At 43.9% G+C, this 23,572-nt stretch overlaps 1 protein-coding gene across 4 annotated transcripts in view; it reads left to right on the top strand.

The window, feature by feature from the left end:
- Nucleotides 1–23,572, top strand: part of DENND5B (DENN domain containing 5B) — a 535,468-nt gene that overhangs the window by 164,130 nt on the left and 347,766 nt on the right. For 2 of the 4 annotated variants that reach the window (XM_085652366.1, XM_085652363.1), the window contains exons 2-3: nt 6,898–6,963; nt 11,667–11,776. In XM_085652366.1, coding sequence (XP_085508492.1) covers nt 6,898–6,963; nt 11,667–11,776 — 176 coding nt within the window. The remainder of the gene's footprint in view (nt 1–6,897; nt 6,964–11,666; nt 11,777–23,572) is intronic. The other 2 variants (XM_085652367.1, XM_085652365.1) reach the window with 1 other exon arrangement.

The following is a 23,572-nucleotide window of genomic DNA, read 5'->3' as shown; positions in this document are numbered from 1 at the left end:
GGTGTTCACAAAAGTGATGGGGGTGGTCGTAGCTCATCTGCGCAGATCAGGGCTTTCAGTCTTCCCCTATCTCGATGACTGGTTGTTGAAGGGGGGCTTGCCCCAGGCAGTCGTCTCCCACCTCCAGACTATGGCCGACCTCCTGCATATGCAGGGGTTCTCCATCAATGTGCCGAAGTCGCACCTGATTCCCTCTCAGAAGCTCCTCTTCATCGTAGCAGTTCTGGACACAATGCAGTTTCGGATCTATCCTCCCGAACAGCGAGTCTGGGATATTCGGGCTATGATTCTGATCTTTCAGCCTCTGTCCCGTGTTTCGGTCAGAATGACCCTGAGGCTGCTGGGCCTCATGGCCTCCTGCATCCTGCTGATGGATCATGCCAGGTGGCATATGCGGGCTCTGCAGTGGGACCTGAAGTTCCAGTGAGCGCAGCATCATGGGAATCTGTCTGATTGCGTCCAGATCTCGGAGGGCACTGCTTGACAACTGCAGTGGTGGCTTACGAACCAGGATTGGGTCAATGGCAGATCCCTCTCCCTTCCCCAACCAGACCACTCTGTGGTGACGGATGCCTCCCTTCTGGGATGGGGCGGCCATGTGGGAGAGGTGGAGATCAGAGGCCTCTGTCTCCGGCGGAGTCCAGGCTTCACATCAACCTTGTGGAGCGCCGGGCGATTCTTCTTGCACTGAAGGCATTCCTTCCCTCTGTCCGGGGAAGAGTAGTGCAAGTGTTCACGGACAACACCACCGCCATGTGGTATTACAACAAACAGGGCGGGTTGGGGTTGTGGACCCTATGTCAGGAGGCCCTTCGCCTCTGGACATGGCTGGCACATCAAGGCATTTCCTTGGTGGTTCAACACCTGGAAGGTTTGAAAGGGTCGGGCCGTACACAAGCGCACCATTTCTCGATTGGTCGTGTTGTGTATTAAGGCTTGTTACTCTCTGGCTAAAAAGGAGCCTCCACTCAGGCTACACGCTCACTCCACCAGGGCGACGGCAGCCACTACTGCCTTGGGAAGAGGAGGGCCTCTGGATGACATCTGTCAGGCGGCCACGTGGGCATCACTGCACTCGTTTACCAAACACTACTGCCTGGACAGCCAAGTCCGGAGAGACGGCTTCTTTGGCCGTTCTGTTCTCCAGTACTTTCTGGTGTGATCTTGGTTCGCAGACCCACCTCCGGGGTTGGTATTGCTGGGGTATCTATTCTAAGGTAAGGAATCTATAACTAACGTGTTTCTTTCAGATGCACAAGTTACTTACCTTCGGTAATGATATATCTGTAAGAAACATTAGTTAGTTATAGATTCCTTGCCGTTCCACCCATCCTCCCTGTTCTGCGAACTGATTTCTAGGGTTAAGGACACCCTTTCAGGGCCCTAGTTTTGTGCACCAATGGTCAGTGTCGTGCATGGCTCTGCGTTTCTGGCACAGAGTCATGTACAGAACTGACGTCAGCACGCGAGGGCGGCGTCTAAGTAGCTGCCGCGACGTCATCCCGGCGACTACGAGGCTGACTGCGAACGCGGAGCTGACCGATGCCACCTTCTAACACGCAGAGGTACTGCTAACGAAAAATCTTTCTGGATCCAGTCTGACGCCCGGGGGTAATTCTAAGGTAAGGAATCTATAACTGACTAATGTTTCTTACAGATATACCGTTACCGAAGGTAAGTAACTTGTGTATCAGGTCCTGACCTCAGCTTGTTTTACTTCCTCCCAGAGAGGGATTTCCCTACTGGCTCTGGATAAGAGCTGGGCACTCATCAACCACTGTATAGATGCCAGTGGACGATAGCTCATAGCAACAGTCAATGGGGGGCCAATTATGCGCTACGCTATTGTACTCTGTGGGGCAAACACTCATGACCCTGTGGTCTTTAATAGTCTGCTTTCTGAGCTACATCAATGGCCCGGACCAGTGATAATTTGTGGGGACTTAAACGTTGCCCTCAACCCGCAGATAGGCTCCTCCTATAGTGGTTGGGGGCTAAACTCCTCTACGAGAACCACCTATAGCTCAAAGAAACTAGCTATGGCTGCTTTGTTGCAGTTGATGGAAACCTATACTCTGGTGGATGTCTCGATCAATCAATCATTTGTAGAGCGCACTAATCACCCGTGAGTGTCTCAAGGCGCTGAGCGGGGGTGGGGGGGCGTGCAGCTACTGCTCGAACAGCCAGGTTTTGAGAAGTCTCCTGAAGGTCAGCAGGTCCTGGGTCTGTCGCAGCTGAGTGGGTAGGGTGTTCCATGTCTTGGCGAGGTAGGATAAGGATCTGCCGCCGGTGGAGGTCCTGTGGATGCGTGGGACAGTGGCGAGGGCGGCGGAACGAAGTTGGCGGTTCGGGGTGTAGATGATGAGACGTTTGTTGAGGTATGCTGGTCCGGCGTTGTGGAGTGCTTTGTGAGCGTGGGTGAGGAGCTTGAAGGTGATCCTCTTGTTGACAGGGAGCCCGTGCAGTTCTTTCAGGTGGGCGGTGATGTGGGTGTGGCTGGGTATGTCGAGGATGAGGCGTGCGGAGGCGTTCTGTATGCGTTGGAGTCTTTTCTGGAGTTTGGCTGTGGTTCCTACATAGAGGGCGTTGGTGTAGTCCAGTCTGCTGCTGACGAGGGCATGGGTAACCGTCCTTCTTGTTCCGGTGGGGATCCATCTGTAGATCTAGCGGAGCATGCAGAGGGTGTTGAAGAAGGAAGAGGAGAAGGCGTTGACTTGCTGAGTCATTGAGAGCGATGAGTCCAAGATGATGAACCCCAGGTTGCGAGCGTGGTTGGTGGGTGTGGGTGCAGCTCTCAGGGCGGCTGGCCACCAAGAGTCGTCCCAGGCGGAGGAGGTGGAGCCGAGGATGAGGACCTCTGTCTTGTCTGAGTTAAGTTTCAGGCGGCTATTTTGCATCCAGTAGGCGACGGCCTTCATTCCTTCGTGGAGGTTGGTTTTGGCTGTGGCGGGGTTCTTGGTGAGCGAGAGGATCAGCTGAGTGTCGTTGGTGTAGGAGATGATGTTGAGGTTGTGCGAGCGGACGATGTTGGCGAGCAGTGCCATATAGACTTTGAAAAGGGTGGGGCTGAGTGATGAACCTTGGGACATGCCGCAGATGATCTTGGTGGCTTCAGAGCGGAATGGGGGAGACGAACCCTCTGGGTTCTTTCGGTGAGGAAGGAGGTGGTCCAGTCCAGGGCTTTGTCGCGTATTCCTGCGTCGTGTAGGCGTGTGCATAGGGTGTGGTGGCAGACGGTGTCGAAGGCAGCAGAGAGGTCCAGGAGGATGAGGGCCACGGTTTTGCCATTGTCCAGTAGGGTCCTGATGTCGTCTGGCAGCGATGAGGGCAGTTTCGGTGCTGTGATTGCTGCGGAATCCAGATTGGGACGGGTCCAGGATGTTCTCGAGGAAGTGGGTCAGTTGCCCATTGACTATTTTATCGATGACTTTCGCCAGGAACGGAAGCAGGGAGATTGGCCAGAAGTTCTTGAGGTCCTTAGGCTCTGATGTGGGTTTTTTGAGTAGGGCGTTGATCGCGGCGTGCTTCCAGCTTTCCGGGAAGGTGGCTGTCTCGAAGGAGCTGTTGATGATCTTCCGAAGTTGGGGTGCAATGATACGGTTTGCTTTGTTGAAGATGTGGTGAGGGCAGGGGCCGGAGTGTATGGTGTTTATGGTTTTGATTGTGTTGTCGTCGTTGACGTGGGTCCAGGAGAGCAGGCGGTTGGATATGCTGGAGGTTGGTGAGTCTGCGGTGTCAGTGGTTGTAGGGAGGATCTGGCCGCTGAAGCTGTCTTGCGGTGAAAGAAGGTGGCTAACGAGTCGCATAGGTCTTGCGATGGCGGGATGTCGCTGGAGCTTGTGTTGGAGAGTTCCTTCATGATGTTGAAGCCATTTTGGATGGCTATAAATGTAACGCTATTAACCTCATTTAAACTACCCCTTATTTTTTTAGGCTGTCACTTGACAGACTTGAGGTGTAACAGGAGATTTTGAGATATGGAAAGGATAGTGTTTCTTTGCCCATACTTTGTTTATTTGTACTCGTAACAAAAGGGCCACCTGTCTCGAATTTTGTTACAATTGTGGGGGGACATCTTTGTGTGTTTTGTTCTTTGAGGCTGGCTTTCCTGCAAGAGCATCTTACATAGACTGTGAAGCGCGCAACCCAGCCCTTGCTTGGATCGGTCATGGAAGTCAAAAGATGATTGATTCTCCATTGTGCATTGCACGAGCAGCGCTATACAATGATCTATTGGTGATCTATTTAAATACAGTGGAAAAAGTTATGTTTGCCTATTAGCATTAACCACATTCTCTTCATCTTATATTAGTTTTGCTGGTGGTGCTGACTGATAAAAGCAATAAACCACTTGTTTGTATTAGAGAAATTCTGTGTGCTTCACGTTCATTATATATTTTTGTTTTTGTCTGTTTGTTGCTGTTTTCGGTATTAAATGTGAGTAATTGTTTTATTTAGAAACTGACAGCAAAACATTTTTCCAATAGTCCGGCGCTCTGTAAGTTTACAAAGTACCTAAAAAAGTAGCCGGAGTCGCCTATCCCAATTGTGGGAGTTGCAAGTTGTTTTTAATTTGTTCAAGTGAATCACTGCCATATCAAAACGGAAATCACGATAATACTAATGTTAAAATACCCTTATAGGTTTTCCAAAACGTAACCCAAATATGTAGAAATTCTCTGACTTTCTCCTCACATATTCACCTATTTATTATGTTTTTTTAAAGTTCTTTTAGCTCCGTGGATTGTCAACGATGATTAAGGTTGTTTTAAATCACAGGTGTTATTGTAACTCAATTTGATGGTACTACGCTTGACACCAGAGAAGTATTAAAGAATAAACCAGCATTGTAGTAGCCAAACTGAAGACATTAATCCTGGATTATTCTTTGAATTACTCAAAATCAATATAGAAATTTCTAGAAGTCTTGAAAAATGGTTGGTTGGCATTAAATGTTTTTTATATCAGACCTAGTATCCCCATATTCTTAATGACATTTGCTTACTACATATAGCCATGAAATGTCTTCAGCCTGGGCCTTGAAATTTTTTGTGTGTGTGTCTGTGTGTGTGTGTCTCTGTGTGTGTCTGTCTCTGTGTGTGTCTCTGTGTGTGTCTCTGTGTGTGTCTGTGTGTGTGTCTCTGTGTGTCTTAGTGTGTCTTAGCCTTCCTCTTATAAGTTGATTAATTGAAAAGCCTGGTCTTCAGGTCCTTGCAGAACTGACAACGTGAGGAGTAGGCTCTGCTGTGGAGTTGGAGCTCACTCCATACTTGAGAACGCCTATCCTCCATAGGCATGGGCTGTGTGCTGGTAGGAGTTCTGCAGAGCAGAAGTGTCTGGGTTATTGGTGGAAGGAGATGTGACTGTACATGTAGGTGGGGCCTGACTTATGTGGTGCTTTGAAAGTGTGTGTTTGGAGTTTGAAGTGAGGACATTTGTGTATCAGGAGCCAGTGTAATTCCCTGAGGTATGGTGTGATTTGGGTCCTGTGTGGGACGCTGAGGATAAGTCCGGCTGGCAAGTTCTGGATGGTTTGTAGCCTTCTAGTGAGATGCTTGTTAATCCTGGTGTAAAGGGTGTTCTCACAGTCCAGAGACTACTTATCCAGAGGGCTTTGATGGAGCATGAGGGTAAGACATCATCTTCATGAGCGGTGTCTTTGAGGAAATTGTAGAGGTTTGTGAACTCTTCGAAAGACGTAGTTTGAAGGATGACCATTGTGAGATGCGGCGTGGGATGGTGGTTAAGCCAAGAGAAGCAGGTGTGCGGTTTTCATTTTGCTTTTCAGTCATATGCATTTTTTAATTGAAAAAGAGGTTGATGGCATTACACTTGTCTATGTAGTGTGAGATTGGAGGATCAGCAGGGTATTCATGCAGGGCTTGACTATCTTGAACAATAGTCTATCCTGTTAGCTTGATGGATGGTATTGGTATAGTTTATGGTTTGGGCTGATGTCATGATTTGTCCACGTTGTACTTGGAGAGGCTTCAGAAGTGTGAGGTCATCCGGGGTTCTGTTTTTCTTCCATTTTCTTTTGTCTGCGGGTGGAACTGTTGTTGTCAGTGAGTTCTTTGGGGTATTGTATGCTAATTTGTTCAGGTTGCACTTGTGTGTTTTCAGTGGAGCGTTGGTGTTCACGGTGTATTTCAGAAAAGCATTGAAGTTGTTTAGAAAGATGTTTTGTGGTGGAGGCAGGGTGAGGTATGACTTTGAGTTCTAGGTTATCAATGAAGGCTGTGAAGTTGTTTTCTCTTGTGTTGTGATGTGACATTGCACATACTCGAGTATTAATATTACCGTAACATATTGTTGCGCATCCTCCTCACCTGCAAATAGTCTGGGAAGTTTTCAGCAGTGAGCAGAAGCAAAGGAAAGAAAGAGAAGATTGAGCTGTAGACACAACAAAGCTGCAATGAGGGCATGAATAAAAATTACTTGGATACTTCTAGCTTTACCTCCCTGAATGGCTTCTGGAGATGGAATTATTGTATTATTAAAATTGCTCCAACAGAAATATGTGGAAGGTCATTTTAAAATGCGGCGGTCTTTATAGTGCACTACAGAGTTTGTTTTTGTTCTCTTAGCCATAGCTGTTTTATTATTAACCTTTATTTTTAACCTTCACTACTTACATTTCAGCCAAACATTATCTTCGTGTGATACTATGAATGATTCTCCCGTCTTATTGTTATTTTAATGTTGGTGCTGTTTTATTTGTTGACATGAGTTTCAGAATGTCATCACCTTTTTCACTAATGCAGCATCTCGTATTCCACTAATAACCACATTGCTGCTGGTATCCACTTTTTAAGTGTCATTTCTGTTGAATTGGGATTTTCACTGTATATTTTTGTTTGTTCATGCATACCTTTTTGTTTCTGTTACTCCATGTAGTTTTATACCAATGGTTAGAAGCCGATCGGCATGGCAGGAGCCAAGATACTGCAGGCAAAACCTCAGGTAAAATAGGAAGTTGGTTAGAAATTCTGGTCCTCTGCACTATCCATAATTTGTTTCTTAAAATAATTAAGACTCGCAAAATGATTTCCTTCTCACCTCCTTTCACTTGACCATAGGTTTAATCCAATCACAAAAACCCTTCTTTTCCGGATAACCACTTGACATATGTGTGCAGTTCTAAAATGATACATTTGATCTTAAATGTTCTGCTCTGAAAACCGAAATATGATAGCAACCTGAAAGAACTAATAAGTAGCAAATTTCACTGTTCTGGCTACGAGCTCCGGAGGGCACATGTCTAGATAAAACGTATTTGTCACGACAAAAAACAATAATATCGTTTACAGTTTGAATAACAGATTTTAACGACCAAAATTGAAATTAGAGGAGGAATGGTAAACAATATGAAATCTGCCATTCTTCTTGAATGACCAACTCTTTTTGTTATTTAGCGTAGGTTATCATTTGACTAAAGTTATTCTATTCAGGGATGCATATTTTAAAGACAGAAAATGCTGGAATTTAATATTTCAAAACCAGTGAAATAGCTCATTGACAAGATGCGCCCAATTCAGGGTTCTATATTCACTCCAGTCACAGATTCCAACACTGGCCTGTTGACTCTCTTCAGCCTCCTGCTACCAGCCTACAAAATGACTCTCAATGAGTTGGTCAGCATGAACTCTAGTGCTTTGTCCGAGCAGGAACGTGGTACTAAGCACAAGGCGGAGACATGATGTATAATTTATTAAATCCATACAAGCAGCCACTGAAATAGAATAGACATGTTAAGCTATATGTGTGCATTCTTGTGAAGAGGGGTTTATTTGATTCATCCTATGACTTGATCGTTTTTGGTAGGCACTAGAAAACAGTTGTAGAAGGTGAAATCTTGCAGTCACATTCCAATGTCACTTGAATTAAGGTAAAGTCTGACCGACGGACTGGCCCTTACTTCTCCCATAGCTGGTGAAATGAGGATCAACTCCAGTTGGGTCTCAACTGTAGCGTTGAAGGTGCTTTGCAATTCAAATAAGCAAATAGCACAATGCCACTATCCCCAAATACGTAGAGAAACTAGCAGTAAAAAATATGTATGTATTAATTTAAACTTTTGCAAAGGACTTACTATATTTTAATTCAGTTATGATTGTACTAGATGTCATTATCTGCTGATTGCAGGTGCTTATTAATGCAGTTTTCTAGATAATGACTTGCTCAAGGCATACGTAGAAGCAACTCTTTTATAAAAATGAGTTTGGAATAAAACTTCCTAAATTAAAAGCGCTGATGTGTTGCTGCGATCCGTCATTGGAATGGGAATACCAGAGTTCTTGTAACTTCACTGCTTCTCCAAGGTGTTATCCTGATAAGTGCACTTTAGTTACTTGTACCTCATTTTCCTAATACGCTCAGATTGAGAGCACTTGTAAATTGGGTGATGACATGTGATCCATGCAGTAGGACAAAAAACGAGGCCTTAACATTTAAAGATATTTCATTCACAAAAAAGCTGCTTTGGCACTGTGATGCCCACATGTGTTCAGTATGGTTCACCGGGCATGCTTGGCACTTCCTGTCTGTCTCTCTCACTGGGTGTGGTACTTTTCTCTTACTGCTTTGATAGCGTGGTGGTGGTTTCTGTCCGTCGGATTATACCTGGAGTAAATGCATCTTTGATTGTCTAATTACAGTCATAATTCAGTGTTATTTATAACCTATCTTTTAAAAACAATTGAACTTCACAGTTCCCAATGATCTGACCTGATGTGATGAGGAAGGCCGATTTGTTTAACTTTTTTATGGATGTTGTTTATATTGACAAATGCAGCTAGTTTTTATTGTTCAGCTGAAATAAAATATGTTTTACTCAACAATGATAGTGAGCTGTACACTAACTCTGATCTAGCAAAATGACTGGGACTGGTAGACGTATGTGCCTAATCTTTATTATTTTCAGGAAATAGTGCAAACGGTCTTAATTTCTTTCCATTCCTAATGTGTTTTTTGGTTTTATAGGTCGAACTTTACAGGTAAGGAAACAATGAAATAAATCAATAAAATGTTCCGTATTCTTGCACACATTCATCTCTCAGTGGCTGGGTGCTAGTGGCTACATGAAGGGAAAACGGGCAGGGTAGAACTAGGAAAAAATAAATTTTTAAAACGCCTTCTTGAAACCTATTTGGTTGCCAATTGTTTGGATGTTTGTCGGAGTGTTCCATAGTTTTAGGTGGTGGATGAAGAAAGGCCACCTTCTATTACAGAAACTCATAAAGGTAGGAAGAACAAATAAATGTTGAATCTCTGGATTGAGAATGAAAGCAGGGCAGTAAGAATTGAAACCATCTCCTATAAATGAAAGGTTCAGCTGAGTAAAGTCATAGGTGGGCAAAACAGAGCATTGTGGGTAGATTCAGAGAATTTGAATAGCCAGGCTTTACAACAGTAATTGCTCTGGCTAAGGTCTAAAGATGAGTTGAGGAAAGGCATATTTCCCTGAGAAAATGAGTAGAAGAAGCAAGAGTAGACCATAAAGTTTATTTGGGTTGACCAGTATCATTAAATTTGACACCCTGGTTCTTAAATGCTTTAGGTGGAACTGAGAAGTTTGCCGAACACAGGAGGCCACAAAGTTGAATTGCATGGTTGTTTACCATCCACTAACAAAGGGACCTCTGTCACCATTGAGCTGACAAAAATCAGTCGCTCTAAGCGTGGATAGCTTTGAAGCAGTCTTTGGTCAGACTGATATGACGGGGCATTCTTTTACTGTAATCTTCAATTTTTTTTTTCTACTGATTTTCTTTTTTATTTTGAAGGTTGCGTTCTTATCTAAATGTTCTGATCTCTGACTTGGTTCAGATATCGGAAGGAAATGCATAAAACTTGGAGTAGTGGCCAATGAACCATGATAAGGTTAGCTGCAAACCCCTCTCTCTTGCCCAACCAGATGCCACAGTGGTGACAGAAGAATCACTCCTGGGTTGGGTTGGTCATCTGGGAGAGGTGAAGATCAGAGGACTCCGATCTCTGTTGTAGTCTCTGCACCATCCATTGACAGCCTTCCTCAAGGAAACGCTGGTCCAGGTGGTAACGGACAACACCAATGCCATGTGGTACAGCAACAAACCGGGTACGGTAAGGTTGAGGCCAGGTGCCAGGAGGCTCTGTGCCTCTGGACAAGGCTTAAACAGCAGGACATTTTCCCGGCTCATGACTTCTGTACACCTCCCAGCTCGCTGATACCACTCCTGCCTAGAGTTTTAAAGATCAGGACAGGCCAGGCCCAAGTCATACCTGTGGCTCCGTATTGGGCAGAGAGAGAATGTTATTTCGAACTCCTGAGCAGGCACATCCATGCTTCGGTCAGGCTGCCCCTTAGGGAGGATCTCCTGTTAAAGCAACAGGGCAGGGATATGCGCCGTACCTTCAAACGCTCCACCTTTATGCGTGGAGATTGAACTGTGGCAATTAAGAGCTGAAAGCTAAATTCATCTTACCTGAAAAGTCTAGTAGGTCTGAAATGTTATCTTTTGAATAGCTGTAACTTACTGTCTAGCGTTTGCTGCAAGAATTAGCAAAGCTCCATGTTTGATGTTCGAATGGACCCATGATTAGTGCCCACACAAGAAATGGTAATATTAGCATGGTTTTTCTTTGTACTAAAAATGGAATCCATTTTTTATTTAAACTGTGATGTTATTGAATTTGTTTTTTCCTAGTGCACACAATGTTTTTTTAAGGGGATCTAACAAAGTAGCTGTAAGAAGAGCACTGGCATTTTTGGCCTTTACCTGAAGCTTTGAGACCTATGGCCATATTTAGAGTTCAGTGAATGTGGAAGATCTGTCAAAAGTAGCAAATATCATGTCTGCCCTATTTTGAGTGTCTGGGGTCCCTTTGCACTATACAGAGAGTAAATGGGTGATTTGATATCTGTATGAACCTGCCACACTCTAATACGGGCCAAAGTTCCTAGTTATTTATCTTTTAACAAGATGTGGTCAATTTTGATTAGAGGGCCTCCTTGACTCAAACGTAGGGGCCTGATATCTTGTTTTTCTTTCTTTTAACAATTTTCAGGGAAGCTTGTGTTTTTCAAATAGTTAGCCTGCAGGTCAGAGGCCCAAGAGAATCAGCCTTTCATCCGTGCAAGAGCTAGAATTTGAGTGCCAATTATTTGGGTAAAATTAATATCAGTTACTTAAAGCACTACAAAACTATCTGTTGATTGCTAACATGCTGCTGCACAAAAACTCATTGCAGTGGTACAATTGGTTATAATAATTTACGGGAAAATCAGTTTTGAGAATAATATCTTGCAGTACATTTAGGCCGAGTTAAAAATGTGACAGGCATATGTTTATGGATACATCAATAATGTATGCTTCCTGTTAAGACTTCCATACTGGGAAATTTGAGCAAAACACTACAAAACATATTACCTTACATGGTCACAATTGTACCATGTGCATAGGTGTAATTACTAACCTCCAACTGAGGAGTGACGAGCATAGGAAGACATTATCACGATAAAGCGTATATAAAGTTCAGTACAGTTTTCAGTGATGCTCAGTTATTCAAAGCATAACGGTGTGATGTTTTTCAAGATGGATTGTTGACAACAAACGTCTTGCTGCCTTTTACAATGGAAAGCTTATTTATGTAAACCAGTATTAATTCATTCCAATTTATCACAGGAGACAACTTTGACCAGAGCCCTTTGAGAAGAACATTCAAGTCCAGAGTTCTAGCCCACTACCCTCAGAATATCGACTGGAACCCATTTGACCAAGATGCAGTTAATATGGTATGTTCGAGAAAAGTGAAATCCAATCTTTTCTTCAGGAATTAGCACTATAAACTAAGGGATGGTTTCCTCAGTTGACCATTCCAGCTTACGTAATAGGCATTATGCTTATGAAATAGAAGTCTTATTTTCAGATGTGTAGTTTATTAGTAATGTTATTTTTCATGTAATGGTACTTCGGTAGAAGTTAAATATGTTTTATTTGTTTAATGTTTACTCCTTCTTTGTCATTCTCACATGCGTTTTGTTGCGACATTAGAAGTGGTGGTTTTAACTTTGTATGATTTAAGATCTGCATAATTAAGGACCTTCTTTCATTCACCAATCTTTTCCATGATACACTGCAGTTGGTTAGCTCCTCTCTGCCACAGCCAGGTGCCGAGCGGGGCCAGTCATCAGAAAGCAACGTCGTACTTTGTCTGGAATTCTGTGCGCATGAACCCAGCTCGGTTACCAATTATCTGGCCATCAGGAAAGCACTTAAAACCCTGTTTTCTAAGTTCTAATTGAGAAGGTGTTACTGGTAGTCTTTTAGGTAATCATGCACTTTATAAAATGCACATGCACCAACTGTAGAAATGAGGTCATTCACATTCTGTATATACAGGTGGTTGTTTATATTATGTATGTATCAGGAGTTTGCTCTGTATGGCCTATTTAAACTGGGGCTGGGCAGGTTCTAAACGTGCTATCAAGTGCTTGCTTTGTATTTTAAGGGCATGATTTAGATTGTGGCAGGTGTCTGGTCCACGTTATTTAGAACACACAGAGCATCTACCAAACTGTAAAAACAAAATTCTTAGTTTATGATTTACCATTCGTTCACTTTTTAATAGTATTAAATATACGGTTTTAAATTAGTCCTATTTTCAGTGACTGCACAAATAAAAAGCTAAATATTTTACTTGAACCACATTGTCATAAGATAAGTACCTTCCAGTCTTGCGTATCAAATCCATCAGTATCACAAATCATTGCCACTCAAACCTTTATGCTTTTCAAACGTTCATACATGGACGCGCACGTTTAGCTTGCATTGAAGATGACCAGGTGTTATTTTGTATTTTTTATATCTAAATCACAGTGTTAAAATGACCAAAAACGGAGTCCTAGAACCCTTTACTGCTGAACAGATCCCCCCCTTGAATGCTTAGGTTTAGGAGTACAAGAAATGTTACTACGTTCACCGCTGGATGATAATTGAACTCACTGTGTTTTAGTTTTCTGTTTATCAGTTTACCCAGAAGCCTGAAAGTCTTAAGTAAAATGATATAAGCATTATTTACGTACAACTGCAATACCTTTAGTTGAATTATCTTTGTTTGACTGGTACCAACACTTTTTAAAGTAGCCATATAGTGACCTTCACACTAGAAATTAAGTTGAATAAGTAGAAGCGCCTGCACGCAATCTAATGCTTCAGAAAATTGCTCCATTTATATAGCGGACCACTGACTACAAATGGGAAATGCGAATGAAACAGTCCATCACTAATTAATTATTAAACGGACTATTTCTTGTTTCTTCAAATGATGTACCCATACCCCACCAATGGTATTGGATACAGAAGTATTGTCAATAGGCGTTGATACATATCAACACCTATTTTAGTGTAATAATACAAATGACCAGCACATCCACCCAGTAGATTGCTTGTAAAGTTTTTCACTTTGATTAGGTAAAAAGGGTAACAAAATAAGCTATCCTGGGAAGCTAAATGGGTGTAGAAGGCCCTTAAGTATAGTAAGGGCAGTTCAGGATTTGTGAAAGGGTCTAAAGCAGGGGTCTCCAACCTTTTATTTAATGAGAGTTACTTCTGATCAGTGCAAATCATCGTGATCTACTGAAGGCCATGTAACTAGCACATTGTTACCAGACACTCCCTCACCCAGCTTCATTAACTTTAAACTTAATGTACATGGAGCCTGATACTATGGTTTGAACAAAATACTGTGACTAGGGGTACTGTGACTAGGGTTGTTATATGCATCAGTAAGTGCATGGTCTGTGGGGATGTATTAACGTGTGTGAATGAATGGGATGTATGGGTGACTGTGGGCCTGTGTCATATGTACCTGTGGCACAGGGCATACCTTTCAAAGAATGTCTGGTGCATCGTCACGCCACAGGTTCAAATTGCACTGCCGTGCAAAAAATGAAAAAAAAGACCAACAATCAGGAATCAAATATTTCAACGAAGTAATCCATGTTTAATCCATGGTTTAATGTTTCTCATCATGTAATCGTTAACAAATAGAAGCCGAATACTACCATACTTTGAATGCCCAAGAAATGCCCATCCAGGCGTTTTTTATTGGCACGCTAAAGTAAGCTGTTAATCCTGGGTAACCATATACATGTCCTCCCAATCCATTTCGGGTAAAAAAAAACCTTCGTCCGGGGTAACCAAATCATAAACAAAGCCCATCAGGAGTTGTGAAGGACTGAATAAACCATAAACATGAGTCAACCATATGACGTAAAACATTACCTCCAAACAGTGAATGTGCCAATTACAACATGCACGCTCAATTTGAAACCTAGAAGTGCTTGAAAAAGACAACAAGCATTGGCATAGCCAATAGGTCTCGCCTTTGGGACCTTATAAGTGGTTAGTTATCCAGCACAATATCCTTGGTGCAACAAATAAAAGGCATTGTCATTTACAATGTCAGTAGCATAAACTCGCATAAAAGCAGTGTGCGGCGTGCAGCAGTGTGCGGCGTGCAGCAGTGTTGTGCAGCATGCAGCAGTGAGTAATGCAGCAGTGTGTGGCGTACAGCAGTGTGTGGCGTGCAGCAGTGTGTGGCGTGCAGCAGTGTGTGGCGTGCAGCAGTGTGTGGCGTGCAGCAGTGTGCGGCGTGCAGCAGTGTGTGGCGTGCAGCGGTGTGTGGCGTGCAGCGGCATGCAGCAGTGTGTGGCATGCAGCAGTGTAGCAGTGTGCGGCGTGCAGCAGTGTGCGGCGTGCAGCAGTGTGCGCCTGCAGCAGTGTGCGGCGTGCAGCAGTGTGCGCCTGCAGCAGTGTGCAGCGTGCAGCAGTTTGCGGCGTGCAGCAGTGTGTGGCGTGCAGCAGTGTTTCGTGTAGCAGTGTGTAATGCAGCAGTGTGTAATGCAGCAGTGTGTGGCGTGCGGCGTGCGGTAGTGTGCGGCGTGCGGCGTGCAGCAGTGTGCGACGTGCAGCAGTGTGCGGCGTGCAGCAGTGTGCGGCGTGCAGCAGTGTGTGGTGTGGTTTGTAAACAACAAGAAAAGCGGACATCAAAGGAAGCGTAGGAGGGAACGAGCATATGGGGAGTGAGTTATAACGAAAGTTAATTGTTGTAAGAGGGGATGCAGGAAGTGAGGCCGAGCGCACGGTGGCGAAAGCAGTCTGCTGCTTTCACGTCCGATGCCAGATTCCAGCTTCGCGCTTGAATGCCTCACATGCACTGGCCATAAACCGCATTCCTAAGGTCTTGTGCCCCTTACTAAATCTCTCTGAATGCGTGAGGCGGCGCACGCGCAGGAAGTAGCTGGTGGCAAATAGAATGCGTGTGGTTGTGCGCGTAACTGCCACCCGATCCGCCTGGGAAGCCTTTGGGAGCATTTTCTGAAGCCCCTACATAAGTCTCGCTGAGCGATCGCTTACGCGATAGCCAGGCGAGACCTAAAAAACGACGAGTAGATAGAACATGAAACAGATTTAACAGGGTGGTCCCTTCTTATAGCGCATGTGAATGTTCCTTAGCACCCCGTTTTTAGTTAACAGAGCGACCATGGGGAGATTAATTGATTTATTACACAAGATGATCGCGTGCGATTAATTGATTAATCACGCATGATGATCGCGTGCGGAAGCTGGTGTTGTTCGAGTCATGGCGTTGGCTTACCAATGTGTGATTCTGGGCAAATTAGTTAATCTCCCGTGCCTTATAAAAGGCAATGTGTTCCTGTGTGAATGTGCTCTCGTGTAATGTAATTGGGTGTCTTGTAAAGGTCTCTACTACTCTTGAGTTCAGTTTGTGCTGTATAAATTTGCAAAACAAACAGCCAGCAAACCTTGTAGAGCAAGAGCCTATTGTATCCGTTCATGTAGCGCAAGCAAAGCAATGAGGGCTCTGTACAGCCCAGTACTGCATTTAAAATTTAAAGCGCATTAAAGTGCAATGCTCCGTTAATATAAAAAAAAAAAAAAAAACGTCGTTCCTGCAATGAGAGTGGCTCACAAAGAAAAGAAACAAGCCACGGCATCGCTCTGGTTGATGTTTGGGAGGTGGGAGGGGTGTTCTGTGCAGAAAGGCATTACGGCTCTCTAGTAAATAAATAAAACAAGCGCGGTATGCGTAAGTGAAAGCGACCGCGTTTGGAGCTGAAAGTGCACATTGTGCTTAATGAGGGAGGAAAGTCCGGCTCGCTGCGCGGACCCTAGGCTAGCGCAGAGAGAAGGCGGGACATGCACCCGCCTTTGGCCAATTTCGTGCTGTCTTTCTTAGAAAGACGCATGCAAAAGCGGGTGAAGAAAACAAAAGCACACGCACGAGCGTGTGTTCCAAAGTTTAAAGCCCTTACTAAATGTCTCGCAGAGCAGCGCAAGCACGCTGGCTCAGGCAAGACCTATAAAGGAGCAGTAAAAGTAAGAGCAATGTCCTGGTAAATAAAATGTATCAAGCTAAACAAACAGTGCTTGGAAGAAATCAGTTGTGCCGCACCCAACATACACCTAACAATTAACTCACAATGTTGTAACATGTCAAATCTGAATCCTCAATATTTCAACTCCTTAAACGGCCTTGTAACTGCAGCCTCTTACTTCCTTCCATGAATGCAACAAAGTTGTGTAAAACGTTAGCTCGACGTTGATGAAGCAATTAAAAACACTCATGTGAAATTAACCATGTGACGGCAATGACTGAGATTGAATCTCACAGTGAATAATGTTTTGTATGCATCTCTTCTTAGCGGTCAGGACCCGGTAAGCTGGAAGAGCGCGAAAATAATTCCCTTACTGAAAAAACCTACGGCTGATCCCATGGTCTTAACTAATTACAGACCCATCTCTCTGTTGTCTTTCTTTGCAAAGACAATTGAGAAATATGTCCACTCGGTGATCAGCGATTTTGCTGAAACCAACAATCTTCTTCACCCGAGTCAGTCTGGCTTCAGGCAGAACCTTAGTACAGAGACGGTGTTGCTGGAGGTCTCCGATTCCATCAAAGAGACCCTGGACAAAGGGGCAACGCTGTTCTGGTCCTTCTAGACCTCTCTGCGGCCTTCGACACCGTGCCCCACGGTCACCTCCTGCAGAGGTTGCGGGAGTGTGGGCTCGGGGGCACGATATTGAAGTGGTTCGCCTCCTTTTTGGAGGACCGATATCAAGAGGTCTGGTCACCCCCGTTCTCGCCAGCATGTCACCCTTGAGTGTGGGCTTGCCACCTGGATCTATCTTGAGCCCTGTACTTTTTAACCTGTACATGGCTCCCATGACTGAAGCAGGTGAGGCTATGATTATATCCTATGCCGACGACACTCAACTGCTGTTCACTTGCAAGAAGGGAGAGAAGTTTAACGGGGAGAAGATTAATAAGTGTCTAAGAGAAACCTTTGCCTGGTTCAGACTTAATCATCTTAAATGTAACCCGGAAAAGTCTGAAATTATCATCTTTGGCATGCCCCCTCTGGAGGCCTGGAAAGAATGGTGGCCCCTCAATATGTCTCCCCACCTCCACCCCCCCCCCCTCCAAATCAGCAGTCAAGATCGTAAAAAATCAGGGAGTAAAAATGGACGACGCCTTATCTATGACACCGCATGTACAGTCGGTAGCGGACACGTGCTTCGGTCTCTTGAAAATGCTCCGTAGGCTTCTATTCCTATTACCAACCTCGTACAGAAAAACGGTCGTTCAGGCCCTTATCACCTCCAGATTGGACTATGCCAACGTCCTCTATCTGGGCCTTCTGGAGTTTTTACTCAACAGACTGCAAGTCGTGCAGAATGCGGCAGCCAGGGCAGTACTGAGTCTTGGTCCTAGAGATTGGATCTCCCACCGCCGGAAGAATTTGCATTGGCTGCCTATCCGATGCAGAATACTCTTCAAAGCTCTGGTCCTGGCTTTCAAAGCTCTGCATGGCATGGGGGCGCATTACATCCATAGGAGAGTCTCATACTACGTACCTGGTAGATCCCTTAGGTCAGCACACCAACACCTTATGATCATCCCAAAGTGTCTCAGAGCCCTCCGTGGTGGTCGCTCGTTCCAGCTGCTAGTGGCTAGATTCTGGAACAAGCTGCCACTCCTGCTTAGGCAGGTCGCGAACATATTGGCTTTCAGGAGACAATTGAAAACCTGGCTGTTCCAACAAGCAGTATAACGGCCACTCACCCTGGGATCGCTGTTTTCCCCCATTGGCCTCTGTATCCCGGCACTGAGACGAAAAGATACTCTGTGTAGAGTAGCTGTGCGCTCTACAAGTCCTTTTTAACATTAACATTAACATCCCGGTTTAAAGAGTGAACATGAAAAATACACAAACCACACCGGAACTGACCATCCCCTTTCGCCATATGTGGCAAGTTTACATGTACAACACAAACATACAATTTTTTTTTCTTTGAAATGGGAGAAATTTAAAGTGCTGAAAATTGTTCTGCAGAAATGCTCCTAATAAGGGACATGTTTCTGCGCTTGATGGAACATTTTTATGCATTTGAAATGTTTCCCATTTAAAAAATAAATAAATAAAAGGTTATATTTTTAAGTTATACATATGACAGTCTATCTACCAGCCACTGGGAGCAAGATGCCTGCCGTGTGTAAATGCATCAGTTTGAAATGGGAGAAAATTCAACTTATGAGTTAATTTTGTTTATATGTATTACATAAAAACTTTCATTTTAATTTTCTCCCATTTCAGAGTGTCTTTACAAACAGCAGGCATATTACTCCCAGTGGCCTGTAGTCATTGTGCCATATTTTTAACAGGAAAGTACAGTCATTTGTTTAAACGTGAGGAAGTTAGAGTGAAAAAACATGCTTTATAAAACATTAGGACTTAATAGGCTTAATTTAAAGTAGAGAAAAACATTAAGACAATGTTTCATAGAAACATTTTTTTTCACTTTAAATTTCTCCCATTTAAAAGAAAATGGCTGTATTTTTCAGTTATAAATATGGCACTGTGTCTGCGAGCCACCGGGAGTAACGTGCTTGCTGTTTGTAAATGCGACCCTTTAAAAAGGGAGAAACTGAAAATGAAGAGTTAACTTAATCATTTTAACTTAATCTCATTTAAAGACATTCAGAAGTATCATTTTGTTCTCCTGCTCCAATATTGAGTTAAGGACTTTCATTTAAGAGTTCAATATCTCAGTTGTTTAGTTCTGAACCTCTGTGACCCACATGAGTCGTAAATGTGACTGAATACTGATCATTAATAAGCTCTGCTTTCTGCAGCCTGATAATGTAAAATAAACAAAGAATTTCTTTAACTACAAAAAGGAAAACGCAACACCTATTTATTGCAGTTCTTAGTTAAAAATGAACTCGATGCTGGGAGCGAATCTGAAGGTTTCTGTGAGCTACTGGTAGCTTGCGATCGACTGGTTGGAGACACCTGGTCTAAAGCCTCCACACCATGTAAAAAAATATATATATTCTTCAATGCAACCTGTGAGCCCAAGTGATCAAAAGGATAGATGTCTACAGTTAAAAACAAGAAAACAATGTTTTTTTTCTTTTTACCTTTACCTGGTGTGAAGTAAAGGTTTTAAGGGAGTAGATCATGTTTGTTCAGCTCCAGTCCTCTGAGAGTAGAGCCATGCCAGATTGTCAGGATATCCAAATATGGTACTCAGATGCACAGATTGTAATGTGGGAACCATTTACATAAGCATTGGTTTAGCTTGAAAACCTGGCACATTTACAGCCTTTGAATACTGTAATCATCAGCAGACTGCAGTTTTTATAATAACCATCACAGGTTCTGAGTGGATGAGTGAATTTAAAGACCTACCAGCTTCATAATTCAAGAGGAACTCTCATGAATGACATTGAATGTTAAACCCTACCTTCTTTCATCCTGACTTTAATCTTAATAAAAAATGTCTTACCTTTTCTTTCCTGAGCGCCATTCCTCTTCTCTTGAAGAAATCGTGGACTCTAGATAGGAGTGAGACCACACATATCTCAAAGGGAAGGCTGAAAACCAGATAACTTAGATTGTATCTAATGCGTCAAGTGTTTCTTTCTGAGTGACTTTTCCATAGACAGAAGTGACACTCTGGTTTAGCAAGGACGTTCTTCTCAAAATATTTCTCTAAAATCTGTGCATGTTTGATGAATTGTCTTACACAAATTAGGACTAAGATGGAGCAAAGTGTGGAAGTTAAGAAAAGTTATCTTCATGGCATCGTGGTCCTAGACACGTGGATTAAACATGTAGCCATTTTCCCCTCCCACACACCGACAAGCCCCTTTAACTATACATATCAGATTTAATTCAGCATGGTGCAGAGATCCTGGACCTACAACTAGTTGAAACAAATGTCATTACCAAAGTCCTGCAATCTGGGTCTTCCTCCAAGCCCTTTACTTCCTTTTAACAAAGCCATAACTGATACTCTATTGGGCTCCTGGTCTAAGCCTTGTTCTTGCCCCATGCTGAAAAGGCAGGAAGCCAGACGCCACAGACCAACACCCTGCGTCCCTGATTTTCTGATGGAGTGTCCTACATGGTCTAGGCTTCCACCATCGGGGAGAATCCCAATTGTATTTATCCCTACGAACCTCTGTCCCTGGACATAGAGTCAAAGCGGATATAGGGATTCGAGAAACTCTTGCCTTCACCAGCCTGGCCTTCAGGTCTATCAGCACAGTTTACTAATAAGCTAATACACGCATGCCGTCTGGGACATGGACAGCTAGATCTTGCCAGCAGTTCCTGAAGAGTTTAGGCCTTCCTGGCTCAAACCATTCAGGGTAATCGGGATGCAGCCAAACATCAATTGTGCTGACCTGGATGCCACTGATTGCTTGGGGTGAGACATAGGCCCCAGTGTGGTGCTACGTGGCCATGCACGAATGTCATCCACTTGATTTTCAGTAGATATGCAAGCATTTCTTATAGATATGCCTTTTGATGGATCCTACCTATTTAGTGAAAAAGCTGACTCTGCCTTGAAATATTTAGAGAGAGCTGGACCATGGCACGTTCTTTGGGCATCTCCAACTCTGCCAGGAAGTGTCCCCACTAGTTTTGCCCTTTCTGAGACTACGTAAGGCGGTGGTGTACAGACCGAGCAAGGCTCCTCTGCCCCCACAGCAGTCACCCCAGTCTTTTTGTGGGCCGTGGACAGGGATCAAGCAGGTACTGTGCAAGTCCCGTCCCTTACAGCATCTGCTGCCAAGCTTCTTTAGTTTGTCTTTGTGGCATATATCCATCCTGTGTGAGAGACACTTCCTTATAGGGTGGCCCTTGACAGTGGAACCTCCAGATTGTTCAACTGGTCTATGCCCTTACATTTCTTTCTGACCCTTTGTAGCTTCCCTCCACACCACAGCAGCTTTCAGAGGAGCACCTTTCCATCTTACTGCAAGAGATGCAAGCTCTACATCCCAAAGGGAGCCATTAAGAGGGTTTCAGCCTCCGAGATAGGTATACATGGTTACTTCCACATTTTCTTTGTGCTAAAGAATGGAGGCCATGGTCCTTTTTTAAATCGCCGCCTTCTGAATGTTTTTGAGATAGATTAACAAAACGGGGAATTGCGGGGCTCGCAGAACGACCTGGCTAATTGAGACTCATTACGCAGTTAGCAAGAACTCGAAATGTTTACATTTTGCTACACACCTAACACAACACACTTTTATTGTGCAGAGCAAGTATTGAAAGAAGAGTAGGCATAATGATGGTTGAGCTTCACCAAATATATTCCTCATTTCTCTAGTGTAACCTGTTTTCTTTCTCCAAGTGCATGCTGTCAAAGCCGTACTGCACAACCTAGTAAATACATGACCACACTTCTTTGTGTCACTATATCTTGGGGTAGAGTATTCACCCACTTCACCAACCTCAAACTCTGATCATAAATGTGTTTAGGGAGCAAGAAATCAAAGCCATCTAGGATGCCGTTAGATTTAGGTAATCTCTACTGGTTGTTGCCTTGCGTGACTATGGATCCAGCCTGATCCATATGATCCCCAATTTTCAGTATTGATGTTTAAAATCTTAGTTTATTAAAAATGAACAGTTGTCTGATTGAAGCAATATGAAAAGATGTGTGCTGTCATGAAAATATAGGGGTCTATTACGATGGCGGGCGGACACCATAACGGTACACAGGACCGACCGCCAGAGGTGAGGCGGTCTCGCCAGGCCCATTAGGATGCGACCGCCACCCTGGCGTTCGCATCCGGCATATTTTAGATTGCGGCAGGGGGTGCTGTAAGCAGCACCCGCCGCAATGTAAAATATGCATGTTGTGCATTGGCATGCACAATGTGACAGGCACTACGCGGTGTCTGCCACCTTGTGTATGCCAATGAAGGGGGTACCATAGGTACCCCCCCAAGTGCAGCACCCCACCCCCAAAGCAATTTCCGCCGGCCTTTCCATGGCAGCATCGCCGGGAATCAGACCGGCAGAAAAGCGGCGGACGGTCTTTCCGTCCGCCGCGGTGCCCCTCGCTATTCCAATAGGGCGGGTGGTGAAATGGGAGCATCTGGCGGGCGGATTGCCACCGCCGGGCCGGCAATGGCGATCCCTCCGATATGCTAATAGGCCCCATAGTTCTGACTACAATGCACGTTTAATTCTTCAAAAAAAATAAGAATATCTCTTGATTCCCTTAATTATCTTGATAGAAAAGAAGCATAGATTTGGCATTGACAAATGCTCAGAAAACTATCATGAGCAATAGGTATGCTCTTCCTTTCGTAGTGTATCGGCTTATGTAGAATTTTCTTTGCGTCATGGGGTTACTAATAACAGAAGATTGCTTATCAAGACATGCATGCTAAATGGTCGATAGTGTGTAAAGCTAAAACGGAGAATCGACTGTGCATGCTGACATTTCATAATACAGATAAATATTAAATAACACATTGGTGGTTAAATGGTATATTGCTAAGCAATTGCATACTATAGTTTAGGTATCTTAACGTGATACAGTTGCCAAAATTATTAACTGCCAACTGCTGTTTTCTTTGCCTCTGCAATTTAGTTGTTGAGCACTGCATCAAGACTAAAATCTTACAGCTGTCCATCCCTAGGATGGCTGGTGATGGAGGCGTCTGATTTGTTGTATTTTCACAAAACCACCTGGCTGAGGTTTTTAATGCCCAATCCGACTTTGAGTCTTCTTCACGGTGTTCCGTTTGAAAAGAAAGTCAACCAATTGTTCACCTCCTTGATTAGAGTGATGTTTCTCTCAGATCAGTCTGTTTTCAACAATCTAAAATTCTAAGAGTCTAAAGTTAGCTTTCAAGGTGGGTAGGGAAACCTCTTCTGTACTAAACTCCTTCATGGTTATGGTTTGTATGCCTTGCCACCACTTCAGGAACAACCATAATTTCCCTCAAATCCTTATAGTGTTGTCTCTTTATCTCTCAGATTACGTTAGCATGTACTGACTTTCTTTATCCGGAAGAAGTCAGACTGCTTCCACTCTGCCTTGCACCTCTAAACCCGACTGCCTCAAAGCCTTTATAGATGTCATGGCATAAACCTCACACAATGGAAATACAATGACAAACGGATGACATTCTACCACTTGGCTTGGGGGCAGGGGATTAATTCTGTAACTCATCACTGTCATGTATTTTA

Source organism: Triturus cristatus, chromosome 4_1 (genome assembly GCF_964204655.1).
Source record: "Triturus cristatus chromosome 4_1, aTriCri1.1, whole genome shotgun sequence".
NCBI classification, from domain to species: Eukaryota; Metazoa; Chordata; class Amphibia; order Caudata; family Salamandridae; genus Triturus; species Triturus cristatus.
Note: the sequence above shows the minus strand (reverse complement) of the source record. Positions and strands in the feature narration are given on the sequence as shown.